We start from the raw sequence: 18,195 nt of genomic DNA, 5'->3' as shown, positions 1-18,195 counted from the left end.
TTAATCTTATCCTCTTGTTATAAAATAATCTGGGAATTCAGCCTAATGGTTTTCCTTCACCTAAAGTAAGCTAATAAAATTTTTCTCTATTATGACTACTTAAAAGACAAGTGAAAAAAAAAAACGTTAGTAAGAAAATCAGAAGGAAGAGAAAATACATTTTCATTTTCAGGATTGTACTGTACGGAAAAACAATTCCACGCATAAGTGGGCCCACGCAGCTCCAAACTGCATTGTTTCAAGGTCAACTAGACTTGCAAATAGTTGGCTCGAGCTTGCTAATAGCTTGTGCACAGGTGTCAACATTTGCTGGGCTTATCAAACTGCTTCATGCTTTCCAGGCACAAAGGTGGTGAAAAAAGTGAGCCCTCTCCAGTGCCTCCCTGTATACTGGCTGTGGTGACTGGGGGCAAACCTATAGGAGAGGCATGTGTTAATAAGAACAGGCCTGGGCACAAGCTTGAATGTAACCTGATCATTGGTTTCTCTAAGATTCTTGGCTCTCATTTTCCAGCAGTTCCCCTTTACCAAAGGACCCTCTGAGCTGACTTGTCGAGTTTTTGGTAGGCCAGAAGGAATGACTCGGGTAAGAACGTGACTAGTTGTGGTCCTTTTCTTGTGAAACCAAGGTTCACAGAGCGTTTTATATAGCAATCCGAGTTCCTTCCTGTCTTCTGCAGAAAGATGATTTTGTGACATATTACTAGGTGCAAAAGAACCCAGCGTTGTCCTCATGGCACACACACGAGGCGCGTGGAATCAATGCTGTCTGACAGAAGTTTCTATGATGATGGGAGAATCCACACCCTTGCAGTGTGACTCATGACTGAGGAACTGAGTTTGAAATTTCACTGAGTTTAAATGGAAAGAGCCACAAAGAGCTAGGGGCGTCTGGACTGGCCATTTCCAGCTCCTGTCACAAATGCATAAACGGGGCCAGAACCCCTGTGCGCGGCAGGTTTATCTCTGGAGGGTGTGGCCACCATTACAGTTACGGACTGGAGACCCTGGTGCCTGGGCCCCGCACTGGCCCCCGACTCCTGATCCTACAAAAACCAGCCGGCACACCTGGCCAATCCAATCAGCAGGTTCGATGAAAGGAGTTCATCTTCAACCGCAGGAGATGAGCGGTGGTCATAAAGTCCACATTAAGAATCTTGTAAGAGGGGACAAATAATGTGACAGCCATCAAAACACTGCCTTAGGGGGTGGCCTCCAAAATGCCAGTTCATGGGGATGTGATCAGCAGGGGAGACCCCGACAAGTGCCTTAGTCACATGCCCGCTGGAATTGGGATCCAAGGACTTAACGTTTTACATAAAAATCCTGCAATCTCTTAAGTGAGACTTAAGAGCCTGGTGACTCCCACAGGAGTAGGAATTTCAGAGGCTGACCGTGTGGCCTTTCTCTTTCCTCTTCATTAATCTTTTATTCTGTCATCTTCTTTTTTATATATTTTTCTCTCCTATGGTTCTTGAGTAACCATTTTTTAATAGACATTTTTTTACTCCATCCCCAACATTTTCTCACCCTTCATGGCGATGTGCCTGGTGGGCACCTGACGACTCCAGACCCTGAAGCGCAGAGCAGTGGTTTGTAATGTGCACGCACAGAACTTTCTAGAGGTTACAGACTACTCTGCAGCTGACTTACTCAGAGTCACAGAACCTGTGTGCGGTGTTGGAATCTGGGCAGGGAGCCGTCTCACATACACGGCAGCGTTCAACCTCGTTTCACGTTGCTTCGAACTTCTGATGCTATCCTAGTCTATTTCCCTTTCTCCTTGTCTCGTTAGTGTTAGCTTGTTGGGCGCTAATCTTCCTCTTCCAATAAAGCCAAAGGGATCCTTCTTCTCATCTCAGCACACCTGTTTCAGCTCCACCCTGTAAATCCTGCGCAGAGGTCCCCAAGTAAGGACGGAAACGGGATGTGTTCCCCTTTTCCAGGGAATGCGTTCACTATGTGCTCAGTCTACAGCCACTTCCGGCCCGTGGGCTACATCAGAGGCCAGTGGCCCTTCACCTCCTGTTCTAACACCGTGTCTGCACTCACATCTGCATCCACCGAAGCCTGACCTCCCGAGGCCCTCTGGAGCGCTATTTTCACCTTTTGTGGCTGTTCTTGCCGCACGGACGTGAGAAACACACCTGCACTCCTCTCCCCAGACTTAGGAATTTCTCCCACATCGCTGACGCCTACGTAGGATCATGGCATGACTCATACAGTACAATAGTAATGGGATTAGGCTTTAATAAAAATTCTCTTAAAGACCTATTCTTTCTTAAAGCGACCAAAAAAAAAAAAAAAGGCATCTGGGAAGATAACTGGGGCCTTCTCACTGCTCGTGGCCGCCGACCCACGGTCTTCCCACCATGGCGTCACCCACCTGCTCCCACACATGAGCGTGTGGTTTTGCTGTGCCTTTGAATCCTGGGCTCATTTGTTAACAGAAGGAATTGTGATCCATCCTGTGTTCAGGTGATACTTCTTAGTGAAATCTAACTCGCTATTTCATGCAGAATCTCACACCACACCCCACCCCACCCCGACACTATCACCTCTTACCCTGTTTATTTTTCTCTGCAGCGGTGATCTGCTAACAGACTTTATCTATTTACTTGTTTATTGCGCTGAGCATGTGTCTTCCCATGCTAGAACGTAAACCCCACAAGGAAAGATAATTGTTTGTTTCCTTTATTACGTATCCCCACGGGCCTACGACGGGCCTAACTTTCGGTAGGTGATACATAAACTCTGCGGAATTAGTGCCTGTTCTGTCAAGGGGTGCTCCCTCGATGCTTCACTATCGTAAAAATTAATCATCAGGCAACACTAAGCCCATGAACTAGTCGGCGAGAGATTGCACTGAGAAAAGACCGTGGCTTCCTCCTTTCTTTGCATAAATATTTCTAGGCCACCAACGTAGAAACTTCCCTCAGCTAGACCCCCCAAGTTCTGCCTACTGAATTCTGCCGTGGTGGGATTCTCCTCTGCCTGAATGTTTCACTTTCCACATGATAAAACAGACTTAATTTTTGATTAGATTGTGGTCATAGGGAAGCCTGATGAATTTTTTGAGGATTGTGGTCAGTGAACATCTACGCAGACTAGGACAGACACTCCGGTCAGAGCCCCGACGTCGAGGATGCTGACGTGGGGCCGGGAAGTAAGGAAATGATATCTAAGTGGCTTTTCCCTAAGACGCTTAGAGAACTGAATACATATTATGTATATTTAATGATGAAGAAGCTGCTGGCAAGCCAACAGCTGGACGGATTTCTATTAAAAATATATTAGGGCAATGATACTGCTGTGGGCACTCAGACACCGGAAGGCAGAACATCGGGGCCCCAAACAGGCACTCCCCTCCTCTTCTCCACTGACCTTCACTGGCCGACTCCCTTGCTGCTGCCCATAGGCAGGCGCTCACGGCCTCGTAGGAGGCGCTCAGCCGCGTGGTGGGGTCCCTCTTTGGCTTGGGTGGAGGCTGTTTCCGCGGCGACGGGAGGCCACTGCTGTCATCCAGGCTGGACACCGAGTGCAGGGAAGGAGACCGGGTGGACGGGCCGGCCAGAGACTGGATCAGGCCATCCACCGCCATGGGTACCGGGATGGAGGTGTACTGGAAATGCCTGGGTCCACCCTTGTCTTCGGCTCTTGGGGGAACAACACACAAACAGCACCCCACCAGAGGGGCCCAGATGCATTATTCAGGTGGTAACAATGAACCCGCTCAAGCAGACACAATCACACCGCGGCCGGAGGATTCATGGGTAGCACTCTGATTAACCCGGCATCCAGAGAGGGCGGCCCAGCCTTCCGGCCCCAGCTCTATGATGAATGAGCACGGGGGAGATGCATCACGGTGACTTTTTCAAAATCTCACACAAACGCAACCCTTCTGAAGGAGCGCCCCGTTTTCTATCAGGCACTCCCTGAATGAATTTTTCACACTCTGATTATTAAGCAAGTCAGAAAACCAGAATTTCAATCTGAATGATAATTTCGGGGATGATAATATCCATCTTAATAGAGAGTTACTGATGCATCAAATGCAAGGAGTTCATCGTCTCCCGTTGGCAAAGGGCAGATACTTGACTTAAAACTGTCAAAAGTTTACATTCCTCTCGCGCGCCCTCTCTCCCCTTCCTTCTTCTCCCCTCATGTAAACTCCGTGAACAAATCATTTCATTATGCGCAGAATTATTATTTTTGTTCTGTTACTTCATCTGGTTGTCCAATGCCAAGCGAACCGCCGCTGGGATCCAGTAACTCAATAGAAAAAAAAATTCCTTCTTCCCTTAATTTTACATCAGGCGAATGAACACGTAATCAAATTGGGAAATTGGGGTGGCGGTTTAGTGCCTGCCGTGAAAATAATAAATATTATTCTGGGAGTCAGATGAAATGAATAGTTATCTGGTCTAAAAAAAAAAAAAAAATCCTTCTGGCTTCACATGTCAATGTAATCATGTACTAGTGAGATGTCAATGCATTCATTTTACAAGGAGTCTCCGAGCATTTGTTCTTGTAATTATATCTTTGTGTGGCAGAGCACCAGCCGGGCTGGGATCTACCACAAGGCAGAGCCAGACACCCATGTAGAAAATGAACTAGCTGAAGATGAAAGCTAGCACTCAGTGGCACTCAGTGAATAATTTGTTTTCCCTGTAATGTTTAATTACAGTTTTCCGTACAAAGGGAATTTTTTTCAGTATTTAATCACTGAGATATTTGAAGCTAATTAGCGAGAGACACATCACCATTTCATCTTTAATAAAAAATCATTTGACATAGGCATTGAAGACGAAGGGGAGTCGTTTTCGATGGGAAACAACCAGATAGCGCCAAGTTCATGCGGAAAAACAAACATCTGCCCGACGGCGAGTTAGGACCCAGGTCCCTGCCCTCCCAGGGAGGGCGACTGAGGGCCATGGATGTCCTCATCATTCACAGACAGGCAAGAGTGACAAACTGGAGGAGGACCAGGTTGCCTGCACATTTCTATTTGGAGCTCAGCATCCGAAGTGAACTTTAAAATCAAAAGCTTTCCCCCAAACCTTCCGTATTGGCGAAGAAAATGTGACAGATTACTAAGGGCAATATAATACATACAACCATTGATTTCACTACTTTTCTGCTTTCAGAAAACAGAATATACCATTATGCCCATTTGGGGGGTCAGATTTCCAGAAGTTTCTACGAGTCACCCTTATATACATAAGACTTGTATAGGGGCACCTGGGTGGCTCCGTCGGTTAAGCGTCCGACTTCAGCTCAGGTCATGATCTCACAGTCTCGAAGTCCATGAGTTCAAGCCCTGCATCAGGCTCTGTGCTGACAGCTCAGGGCCTGGAACCTGCTTCGGATTCTGTGTCTCCGTCTCTCTCTGCCCCTCCCCCACTCACGCTGTGTTTCTCTCTGCCTCTCAAAAATGAGTAAATGTTAAAAAGAAATTTTAAAAAAATGGACTTATATAAAGATATCAAGCACCAAGTTATATATTTTTGCTAAGACAGAAACGTTAGCTGCCTTAAAACTTTGGTCTTGAGATGGTAAGTGATACAAGCATCATAGGGGAGGCGGTGATTATTTCCTCTGGCAAAACTAACACATATAGCACCTACTGCAAGAAAAGAAACCACAAGAGGGGACCCTTTTAGATCGCGAGGAGGTTTCAGATAGCAAACTGTGCATGTATCCACTCTTCCTCCCGTAACCGCTGTCATGTTTGACTGAACTTTGCATTAAGGGCTATCGGAATTTTCTTGGCTCCACGGATCAATTACAAAGGTAATTAAAGTTGCATTCTATCTGCCTTTACCTTTTGGCTCCTTCCTCTGGCTTGTTTCTGGCTTCCGCCTTCTCTTGATGGTGAGCAGCCTTCATTTCGTTCCGGAGCCGGTCATTTTCACGTGCAATGTCGGAAGCGTTCTGAATGACCAGGGCATCGTAGGTCTTCAACCCCATGTCCTCTGTGATCTGCAGGAAGCTGTTGATGGACGTGACCTCTCGCTGTCTGATGCTCCTTTTCTGAAGCAAGTGCTGGCGTGCTAGAAATCCTCTTATAACTTCCATAAAAGAACACAATCAGGGGTCAGCCAGAGGAGCAGAAGTGAAACCCCAGACATGCAACAAAACAAAAGTCACAACACATTTATGTTTGAGCAGCTATAAAATAAGACCCGTTTGACTCAGAATAAGAGTTCACAAAACATTCTAATCTCGTATTTGAAAAGATATCGAAACCCAGCAATGATAACACTAGACGCAAATTCCTTAATTCGAGTCCTGACACGTCCACACTTCTTTCCCTAACACAGGCTGGACGTGATGGGCTGGACTAAAGCCAGAGGGCAGGAAGTAGGTTCAAACCCCAGAGAATTCTGCAGTGGGGCTCCAACTGGACCATTTTAGGACCATTATATCAGAAACGTCTGAGGCTTATGGAAGTAGTCTTCTGACATATCATGTGATGTGTTAACCAGGCCATGATTAAACTCCTAGAAAAGCTAACACTGCATTTAAGACATTGGTTTTCCCTTGAAATTATAGATCTTAGAATTCAAGCAGCTCCTTCTAACCGTAGAAACTTAGAATTGGAAGGGACAGCGTCCTAAGGTCACAGGGCCCACACGGGAATCCCTGCACCTGTCCACAGCATCCAGGGGAAGGGGTCATCTAAATCCTCCCAAGCACACGGGCTCCCTCTCTCACTTAAATGCAGAGTCTGCATTTAAGACTCTGGAAAGAGGGGCGCCTGGGTGGCGCAGTCGGTTAAGCGTCCGACTTCAGCCAGGTCACGATCTCGCGGTCCGTGAGTTCGAGCCCCGCGTCGGGCTCTGGGCTGATGGCTCAGAGCCTGGAGCCTGTTTCCGATTCTGTGTCTCCCTCTCTCTCTGCCCCTCCCCCGTTCATGCTCTGTCTCTCTCTGTCCCAAAAATAAATAAACGTTGAAAAAAAAAATTAAAAAAAAAAAGACTCTGGAAAGAGATTGTGTAGAAATTTAGGATGTCCTTTCTGCTTTCCGGGGATATGGAGCTAGAAAAATGTGTGAGAACCGGGAGGAATAAGTGGGTGAACATACTTTGAAGTCGTCAGCCTGTCACTAACTAATGGTAAGACTTGCAAATAAAGGTAGTCATGCCCACCATTTTAAAGGTACTTTCATGTGTTAGACCTTCCATCGTCAAATGCCAAACCCCGGTGATAATTAATACGCCATTAGGTCCATTTTGCAACCAAAGAAAGAGCTTAGTGAAGTCAAGAAAACTTCTCTGGGTAAACACGACCAATGAACGGGAGAGCCAGGGCTCAGCTCTCCGTGCTTACATGACAAACTCACTCCTCTCCCTTTGACCATACAGACGCTGCCTTAGCTCTCCAGAGAGCAGAGCCCCAACGGAGGAGTCATAGCGAAGCATGTTTGTGATTCATGTGAGAAGGTGCGTTCTAGCAATGGGCACAGGGTGTAAATGGAGAAGGGCGTCTCGTGGGAGAGGGAGCCCGTGTGCTTGGGAGGATTTAGATGACCCCTTCCCCTGGATGCTGTGGACAGGTGCAGGGATTCCCGTGTGGGCCCTGTGACCTTAGGACGCTGTCCCTTCCAATTCTAAGTTTCTACGGTTAGAAGGAGCTGCTTGAATTCTAAGATCTATAATTTCAAGGGAAAACCAATGTATGTAACAAAGATGCTTTATTTTTCTTTATAGTGCATGTCGGGAGTGGGGAAGGCCGTAAAACATGAAGTGTTTTAAAGTATTCCCTGGCCATAGAAGAATAAATGTGTGGGTTTTTTATGATACTCATTTTGATGCCTTTACTTGATTAGAAGGTGGAAGGAAAGCTGGACACGACTTTCCACAATTATAGCTGCAGAGGCAAATAATGAGCAGACATCCAAAGTGCTTAAGGTAGGGCTCCTGGGTGGCTCAGTCGGTTAAGCGTCCGACTTCAGCTCAGGTCATGATCTCACAGTCTGTGAGTTTGAGCCCTGCATCGGGCTCTGCACCGACAGTTCAGAGCCTGGAGCCTGCTTCTGATTCCGTGTCTCCCACTCTCTCTGCTTTTCCCCTGCTTGCACTCTGTCTCTTTCTCTCAAAAAATAAATAAACATTAAAGAAAAGTAAAATGCTTAAGGCTTTTTTTTTCTCCCCCAAATGGCAATACTAAATGTTTACCTACTCTGGAATGCAGTTGTATTAAGTGCAAAATAGTCATGCTGAACTAATCTAAAGGGGAAAAATATTAAGCCATAAAAGGTACTATCAGACTTTCAGGATTATAAAATGCACAAGTGTTAACCACGCGACGGGCACGTTGAGAGAGAGAAGGACAAGAATTCAAACTGGTCAGTTTGCTCGCTCATTCCTGTTCCATTAAAACAATTTGAGACATTGACTTTAGAAGGGTGAAGGTGAGGGTATATTCCAGATGTTTAATCTTGTGGAATAAAGGGAAGAATTAATGCGGCTCGGCTAGACTTCTTCTGCCCCAGGGAACAGCAGCACTATTCTCTGCACGCACATTCACCGGGGGTCTATCACTCTGCCTCCGGGGGACACCATGTTCTCACACTTCATACTGGCGGCCTTTAAAAACCCTTTAAACATGATATAACAGTTGCTCAAAATTGGTGTCTTTAATAAGAGGCAACTAGGAAAAATGAATTTGCCACAAATCAATATTGGTCCTCATGCTGACAATTTAAAAGACTGCTTTTATACACTTAACAGCATGGAGATCTTCACAGACAGCTTTCCTCCAGGACAGAAGGAACACAGAGGGTCCAAAAGAAGCTTCCGTGAGGAATAATTTAATATTAAAATGATTAACGTTACAGCTTTCTCCCCAACGGCACCCCCCCCCCGCAACATTTACAAAAGAAAAATGAGAATGCTTGAAAAACTGGAAATAACTCTAAATTACATACATTTCGAGTAAATTTCACACTAGCAAAAAGTATGGAAGGGGCTGTTCCAAGAGATGTAAAAGTAAAAATCAATAATTAATGCTTTGCATTTAAGAGCCTGTAATTTTAAAGCTGCTTTTATATCCATTATTTCATTTTATGTAATCTGGAATTACAGTTTTTATCTTGGTGCCATTTTTTTTAAAGACCTGTCTCAATTTTGATCCTTAAAGGTGAAGGAGTGTCTAGATTTCTGCTTGTTTCTTCAGTTTTGGGTCACGGGGGTCAGCTTAATCTTTGCCGTTAAATACAGGGGACTTTTCTAGTGAGCATCCCTGATGGAGGAAGATGCGTGTTCTTCTAATTGTGATGTAGGAAACTTTCCAGGAGAATCTGAGACCCTGCTCTATGGACGAATACCATGCCAGCATAGGGACCTCCAATGACTCCACAGCTCAGGTATTAGGGCACTGGTCTGGTCCATGGGGCCTCCCAGCCCGGTTCTAGCTGAGGCTGCAAATGCAGATTCCGATTCTTGAGGTGGTGGGAGCCCTAGCCTCTGCATTTCTAACCGGCTCGCAGGTGATGCTGACGCGGCAGGGGCTCAGATCGCCCGGCAGGTGGCCATGTGAGGCTCACTGGCCTGGGGCCCCGGCCTTTCCCTACCCGGATGAAGGATGACCAGACTGTCATAACCCAGAGAGGAGCCAGACTTTCCCAGAGCTGGGGGGAGGGTCTGGGCTCCCCACGCCGCCCTGCTGACCTCCAGGCTGGTGAAAGTGGCTTCGGGAGACCACGCAGAGAGCCAGCCACTCGACCCTGCAGTTTGGAGGACACGGAGGCCGTGGGCCTGAGGTGGGTGCTGGCAGGCACTGACTGCCTGATGGCTCTGCTGGGAGGGGACGTACCTGTCGGGGTCCCAGCCTGTGTTTCTCAAGCACCAGCCTGCTTGTCAAGAAAGAGATGCCTGCTTGGAGTCGTCTAGAGAGGCTTGTTTTAAAGCACTGTCTGTGGTGACTGGGGCTGAGGGAGAATTACAAGTGACTGTCCCGAGGGGAGCTCATGTCACTTCTCAGGGAGGCAGTGCACAGGAGTGCTGAGGTGCTCCCCTGGGCTCCAACAGCCTTTCAACGCCTGCAGCCCTTCCAGAGAGACCCTGTGCCGGACCGCACAGGTGCCGCTCGGACAGAAGAGCAGCCCCGTCCCCTCACTCCTCCCTCTCTGTTGCCAGCCCCAAGGGTCCACACACACCTGCCCGGACAGGTTGAGAGCCATGCCCACACCCCACCTGCGGGGCCTGAGCTGGCCAAGAGGGATGGTTTCACCTGGAAGGGAATTCTGAGCTTCGAACGTTACTTGGGCTCGACCTGCCAAACTCTGATAGTTCAGGGCACCAGCGTGTGGCAGGGCTTTTTCTCATCAGAAAATGATGGGACCCCTTGGAGATTTCAAGCAGGGGCTCCATGGACAGAGGCTCGGACAGAATAAAACCAGTTTTGGACTGAGTTATGCTTGTGCTGGACATTTCCAAAGATAGCAGACAGCCAAGCTCATGTCAGCAGGTCCACCAAAAGCTAGCATGTCATTTCTCCTTCTTCAGCCTTTCTTTAAATATTTATTCATGATATATAGTATAATATAATCATTAAGCAAATTAAAAACTAGTATCTGGTAAGTACATACGCTTTATGGGAAGCATGGTGAAGATTTTTCCAATGTACCCATTTTCAATGGTCACTTGGGTTTTTATAGGAAAAAAAATCTTTTAAGTCTTTAAAATTAAGTTCATTTATTTGTTTTGAGGGAGAGGGAGAAAGGGCGAGCACAAGAGGGGGGCAGAGAGCAGGAGAGACAGAATTTCAAGCAGACTCTGAACCGTCAGCGCAGAGCTTGAACTCACGAACTCATGAGATCACGACCTGGGCCGAGATCAAAAGTTGGACGCTCAACCCAGTAGGCCACCCAAGCGCCCCTATAGGTACAAAATTCTACATGGAATCTCCCCTAAAGCTAAAACGATGCTGTCTGCCATCATAGGTAACACTCCAATATCCTTGTCACTTCCTAAAGGAAGCTAAGTGTCAGGAATTTCACCAAGGCATATGTAGAATTATGTAAAATGTGGTTTGGTGAATTTGTCTGTTCTGGTCCTCCAGACTCCAGCAGCATATACCAGTGGTGCTGACGGAAATGAGCTAGGACTCTGCCTCATATCTGCGCCTAAGTGCCACACGGGGGATCCCAGTGTGGATTCAAAGGTACATCTTCCTGTCCTGTGCTTTTTGAACAGATCAACAAGCATGAATATTTGCCAGGGGGCGGACATGTAAATTGCAAGAAATGAACACTCTCTCTTCCAAATTCCGATAGAGGTGAAAATTTGCTGTAAGATTTCAGATGAAATGACCACCAAATAAAGTATGTGCAGTGCATACAAGTGCTGGTAGAGAGCTGCCTGAGCCTGACTGTTTGCCCGGCTCCTCGAAACTGCCCACGCACAGTGTCACGGAAGGGGCCCGCTACCGTGTGGATCCCACCGACGTTTAACTCGAGGCGCACTAAGTGATTTTGTATCTCACGACTCAAAGACATTCAGAAAGGTTAGTGTGTAATTGTTACCTTTTTGGCAGGTTATAATTTTCCTCTGCAGCTGTAGGCACAAATCATTGAGCTGGCCGGCGTGCCAGTATTTTAGAAACACTTTTCGGACTCCCATCTGAAACACAAACAGCAGGGAGACATTAAACAGCATGAAGATGCCAAAAATAATGATGGAAAACAGTCAGGCAAGAGATTTTTCCAGGAGAGGATTAGAAGGAACAAAGCTAACAAAATTAATGCCAGTACATCTTCCTTAATTTTTTTTTAATGCGATTGCATTCACTCGCAATCCCAAAGGTTTTATTCTAATAAGTGTGTTTGCTGTGTGCACACAGGGTCGCTAATGTTTCCCAATGGCCGCACACTGGAGTTGGGACGGCTGCCCCACGCGGTGCCTGTGAGAAACACTGGCCTCGGTTCCAGCAGGAGAGAAGACCGTTCCTGTCAATGGTCGATGAACGCTCAGATCACAGAGTCAGAGCCTTGTCCTCCCTTTACGATTATTTTCCTTTTTCAACTCAAAGCAGGTCGAGTCCGTGAAAAAGGAAAACAATGAAACAAAAAGACCAAAACAAAACAAAACAAACCCAAAAAACAAACAAAAAAACCCAAAACCCCGTAACACTGACATACAGAATTGTTGCCACTCTTTGTTTCCACCACCCCCTATGTGATTATAAAGTGGATGTGTAGATGACCACGGTTGTAGAGATGTAGCACAAAGGCAAAAGTCTCCACAAAGCCATCGATTGGCAAGGATCTTCTAGGTGATCGTGTGAACAGTAACACAACGAACACTTCTCGCCAGAGCTTTGAAAAAGCGTGTCGCCAAATCGGCTTCTACAAAAGCCTTAGAGGTCTGCAAGCTGGTCTGGATGCGCTGCGATGGAGGAAGGCAGCTGTCAGAGAAAAGTCTTTAAAACCACAGAACAATCAACCACATCCATCCATTTTTAAAGACATCTTCTTGTGTGTTGTGCGTGTTTTCTACAAATTCGCAGAATTGCGGTAGGTGTGAGGAATCCCTTCACGACGTAAATTCCCACAGCCTCTTAGGGAAAGCAGGCGTGAATAATTGCAGAAGAGCCCAGTAAGGGCTAACATGAAACGCCGCAGAAGCTTGGAGGGGATCTTCTGCTAGATTAAGACAAAAACACCGCTTAGGCAAACCTTGTGATATGTTCATAATCACATTCTCAGCACTGGAGACAAATACCGGCGCGATGAGAAGACTAACACGTGTGCTCCCAAGCATGAGCTGGGGACATTAAAATGCTAACACCCTCCAGCCCCAGCATACATCACAATGACACCCGAGGCTTGCACGTATGCACACACCATTAGGTACTGGAAGGGTTTATAGGTCAGACTTGTCTCCAGAACGCTTGGCCAGAGGTGGTTTGCGAAGCTTTTCATATGGAAACGGAGTTATTCCAAACAAATGTTGTCACCCGTCCCCCCATCCTTCCATCTAGCTGTCCCCTTCGCCATGATCTAGTGTCTTAATGAAACACGCAGTTGTGCAAGAGATTGGGGCCTGAATCTTGCATTGTGGCGGTCAGGGGGGTTATCAGATCAATGGGGAAAGTTCTCAACTACTGTCCGGTTTCAGAGGCTTCTGGTTGACTGGGTGCTATTCTTTGTTTAGTTTTCTTTTAGTTGGTTGAAATCTGAGACAGTCACCTGGGTGGGGAGCTACAGAGAGTTGTTACTTCCCCCCCTCCCCCCCCATTGTATTGCCATTCTCTCTCCCTAGTTATTTTCCATAATTCATCATCTTTTTTTTCCCCCCTTCCCAACTGCTGACTTATTTTGGCAGTCAAGAGGAAAAGCAGTTGGTACTGTCTGTGGGCACTGCGGAACAAATCTGTGAGACAGGCACTGGGAAGGAGGGAGTATGGCAGCTTTCCGTTCAGCGCTGACTGCGGTATGCAACTCATTGTGGGAAACTTCATCCCAAAGGCAAAATTCATGCAAATCTGGGTCCCCGAATGAAACTCCAAAAGACTGATAGCCTGCAATACTACGCAATTGGGGGGTGGGGAGTCAGTAATGATCACTGGGGGAACTAATTTATGGTGGGGGGGGGTTCAACATGGGCAAAAGACCTATGGAATGGAATTAAGAGAACTGGATTCCACTCTCTTAAATAAAAGGAGACCCTGGCTGGACAGGAAGGGAGTTGGGTGGGATGACAAAGATCTCTTATAGTGACATTTCTAACAGCCATTCAAAACACCAAAGGAGGTTTATTTTAAGATTTCTGCTAGATTGGAGGGGGGGTGGGCAAAGGAGGATGGTCTCCTCAAGGGGCTCACAGCAAAGCTTTTGGGGAAGATCAGAAGTAAGAAAAAATGACAGAGTTGTGTCCCAAGGACACCAAAGAGGAAGAAGTGATCAAGATGGCATTAGGTGGGATTCAATGAGAACCAAGTTATCTAAGCCACGTAGTCCTGAAGGATGGGCAGGTACTCTCCAGGGTGTCTAGGGATAGTGGGAGAAGATGAATGTGGGACAGAAAAACCAGCTGTTCCTTTCCTGTGAACAGCAAGCGTCAGAAAACTATCTTGGGGTACAGCTGCATTTATGGTGATAAGGGAAGAGGCCATGCATTGTAAACAGTGGCCACCTCATGAAGAGTCTTCCAGGGACAATTGGACATTTTCCTAGGAACAGTGAGGATGCATTGGGAGATTTACAGAGGTTCCTAGCTAAATTTCATAAAAATAGATTTTTTAAATTTTTTAAAAATGTTTTTATTTATTTTTGAGACAGAGAGAGACAGAGCATGAGCAGGGGAGGGACAGAGAGAGAGGGAGACACAGAATCCGAAGCAGGCTCCAGGCTCTGAGCTGTTAGCACAGAGCCAGACGCAGGGCTCAAACTCATGGACTGTGAGATCATGACCTGAGTTGAAGTTGGATGCTTAACCGACTGAGCCACCCAGGTGCCCCTCATAAAAATAATTTTTCAGATTGTATTAGAAATGTAAAAAGTTCCTTCTTAAAACTGTCTGGAGAATGGGTTGTCAGACTTGGCTTTGGGAGGTCCCTGGTGAAGTGGGGCAATACAAGGTCATCAACAATTTGGATTTGTTGTGGGTCTGTTGGCCAACTCTTACTTATCCTTCACGACTGAAATCAAACCCCACCTCCATGCATCCACTTCTAGTAGGGCTTTGATAACTTCCATTTGCATTCCCATAATATCCTACAGATGATTCTTTGTTTCTGTTATTATATTGCATTGCATATTTGCCATTATGCACATATATTTAATCTCCTGAAGAATATGAAGATATATTCTTGAACTTCACAAGTGGTAAGGATGTGGGGAGGGTTAGATTCAGATTAGAAACAGAACATAAGGAATTGTGAAGTCTTGGTATAAGATGAGTCATAGCAATGGATGATAATGTCTTCAAGGATGAAAATAAGGTATGATGGACAATGAAGGCAGAAGCCGACCCAAAGTTATTGAGTAAGCTGGAGATAAGTCATGGAAGCCAGTAGGTGACAGAACACATGATAGGCGGGGGGATAAAGGGAAAAAGAAAAGTGGGGTGAAAGCAGTCCACAAATGATGTAGATGTAAGACAGAAGGTTGGGGAGCAATGAGTCAGCTGGCCCCGTTCCTCCACTGAGACAAAGGAAGTGAAAAAAAACTGAATCCTTGTAACAGAGTATTTTCAGGAATGTCCAGGTGTCAGTTCACACAAGGAGGCTAAATTAGAAGAGGAGTAAATATGGATGCGGTAGGCTTTTCTCTCAATGTATTAGAGATGTCCCAGGACCCGACAGTGGCTAGTTAAAGAGGGGTCTGAGTGCTTCACAGGGCAGATCTGCATGTCTCCAGGCAGAACAAAAGGAGTCCTTGTTGAGATCCACGGATTGGGATGATGGCAAGGGAGGAACTGGGCGGGAATGCGAGCACGGGGCATGTGAGAGGAGCAATGCTAGACAGACAGATGCTCCTCTGGGAGCCAGAAGGACAGTCCAGCCCCCAAAGCTCCTGGTGAGTGGGTATAGTTGTGCCCATGAAAATTCTCCAGAGGTAGAGCCAAGGGCTTTGTAAGTGAGGGAAGCTTCTGTGCTTTCGGTTCAGTGGGAGGAGGCGAGGACGGAAGGCTGAATTCACATCACAAGTATCCCGCTAAGGCAGAGCTGAAGACTTGTGAACGTGGCTGTGTACTGTGCTACCATCACATTTAGATGGGCTAGAAATTTCTTCTTTCAGCTGTTTGGGTACACTTTACACATATCCATTGGGACCACCCGCCCACCCGCCCTTCCTTCCTTCCTTCCTTTCCTTCCTTCCTTCCTTCCTTCCTTGTCCTTCCCCCCTTCCTTCCCTTCTTTCTTTCTTCCCTTCCTCCCATCCTTTATTTTTTCCTTTCTTTCTCTCTTTTTTCCTATATATATTTTTTTTACCATGTAATTTATTTGTGGTTTGGCATTATTTAGAGACACTCATTGGTATTTTAGTATTTGATTGAATTTGCTGGTCTTTTAGAGATGTCACGTTTATAGTAAATGCCTCTTCTCTCCTTAAAGAATGAAATTAGCCATTTAGTAGTATTTTGGATTTCTTTGTCAGAAACTGTTTTGAATAACACATTTTAGTATTAAGTCCTCTGCTATCGCTGATGCTAAGAATTAGTAGGACATACATCTAGGATTCTTTTTTTTTTTTTAATCAGGAGAATCTAGACAAGATCACATGAGTTCTAAACCTTCATTGTCTATTAATGGTGTTGACTAGGAGAAAAGCATTGGTCTTTTTTATTTTTTCTATGGAATAAGTTCACGTAAAGTTACTCTGTGATCAGCCTATTAGTGTGCTATACCAAATCCAACAAATTAGGCTTCGTTTGAATGCAACCACATGTCCAGATCACCTATATTTTTAATTTTGGTTACATTCTCTTAAAAGAAGGTGTTTCTTAGAGAACCAGAGAAACAGAGAGGTTAAAACATTCTCCTACAGAACCCTTTCCCTGTGTGCTCCCCAGACGCAGACTGTTCTGATCTGAGATTAAAATGTTAATGTCATTCTGACTCCTGTAAAAGTAAACCATCTGTGAATTATAGTCATTGCTATTTTTATTAGAAAACCATTAGGTTTCTTCTTTTTCTTTTTGAAGTGACAGATTTTCAAAGATTAAGCACAATTGTCATTGATGACTTCAAAAGCTTCAATTACTGTTACCGTTCTCAGGGAGTTTTTAGAGGTGTTGGCTGTGGGAGCTCAGACAGCTGCTGGAATGGCATTTCCATGGAGTGTGGGTGGCCTTGAGGCTGCACGGAGAGAGGTCAAGGGAACCTCTGAGGATGGCCTTCCCCCTTTTCTCCTTGTCCTCCTTCTCCTCGTCACTGAATGCTGCCTCCTAGCACAGAGGTGCGGGAAAGCAGAGAGGAGCCAAGCTTGGTGGCAGAGGCTGCCCTCCAGTGTAGTAGAGGGACAGGCACCCACGGTTTCCATGGCAACCCTGCATCCTACTGGCCTTGCCCTTTTAGGAATGTCCCGCATTCACTGACTGGGAGACCCACCGGCAAAACTATCTTCAGAGCGATCTTTCTACACATCAAGCTCATGTTACATTCATGCTTATAATTACTTAAGAGTAGGTCATGATTTTCAGGATAACGTTCAAACTCTCGATATGTTTATTAAACTTCTCATAGTATGGCTTTACTCAACGCATTCAGATTTGTCTACTCTCAAACTACATCCTGTTGCTTGCTGTTTCAAAACGGGAACGTGTTTTTCTGCTCTGGTTTCACGTATATGATTTCTTTTTCCTTCAACGTGTTTCTCTAAAGCGTCTACTGGATAAGCCCCTATTCATCCTTTAAAACACAGATGACTTGGTGAACTCTAAGTTTAGTGTGTCCCTTACAACAATGAACTCATTCTAACAGCGATCCACATCACTAATGCACCTTGTATCTATCTCTGTAATACTACCGAGTTCCTGTTTTTGTCATTATTTGTATACCTGTCTGAATATTCCACGTGACTGTGAGATATGGGTGGGCTAGGATAATGTCAGAAAAATATAAAGGTCATGAGTTACATCTATTAAGGTGAGAGATAAAAGTAAATGGAATACGAAAATGAAGAAAGTAGAATTTCAAGAGTGATTTTAATGGACACTAACTGTAACATGAACTCAGATATTAAAAATATAGTTCATTTAAAATATGTTAAAAAAACCTAAGTCCATTTAAACTATTTAAATGCATTCATTTTGTAAAAACGCATCTAATGCAAAAAGCAAGACACAAAGACTCTACCTTGCACATTTCTAGTGCCACCACATTTCTCATAGATGATTATCTCAAACCGAAATCTAGATTTTATCTCATAATTCTAGATTCAGTAGTAGTTTATAAATAAATAGTAGGTCAGGGCTCACGGGTGGCTCAGTTGGTTAAACATCCCACTTCGTCTCAGGTCATGATCTCGCAGTTCGTGAGTTTGAGCCCCCTGTCGAGCTCTGTGCTGACAGCCCAGAGCCTGGAGCCTGCTTTGGATTCTCTGTCTCCCTCGCTCTGCCCCTCCCCCACTCACCCTCTATCTCTCTCTCTCAAAAATAAAATGAAACATTAAAAAAATTAAATAAATAAATAAAGTAGCTGTTTATCAATAGAGAATTAATTATTTCCCTGCCTTCTGGCCAC

General features: G+C 45.5%; 1 protein-coding gene across 1 annotated transcript in view; it reads right to left on the bottom strand.

Annotated features, from left to right (window-relative positions):
* Nucleotides 1-18,195, bottom strand: part of MYO16 (myosin XVI) — a 493,885-nt gene that overhangs the window by 75,819 nt on the left and 399,871 nt on the right. The window contains exons 29-31 of the mRNA XM_030314012.1: nucleotides 11,531-11,627; nucleotides 5,825-6,071; nucleotides 3,385-3,656 (exon numbers count right to left, since the gene is read on the bottom strand). Of these exons, the coding sequence (XP_030169872.1) occupies nucleotides 3,385-3,656; nucleotides 5,825-6,071; nucleotides 11,531-11,627 (616 nt within the window). The remainder of the gene's footprint in view (nucleotides 1-3,384; nucleotides 3,657-5,824; nucleotides 6,072-11,530; nucleotides 11,628-18,195) is intronic.

Source organism: Lynx canadensis, chromosome A1, assembly GCF_007474595.2.
Source record: "Lynx canadensis isolate LIC74 chromosome A1, mLynCan4.pri.v2, whole genome shotgun sequence".
Taxonomy (NCBI): Eukaryota; Metazoa; Chordata; class Mammalia; order Carnivora; family Felidae; genus Lynx; species Lynx canadensis.
Note: the sequence above shows the minus strand (reverse complement) of the source record. Positions and strands in the feature narration are given on the sequence as shown.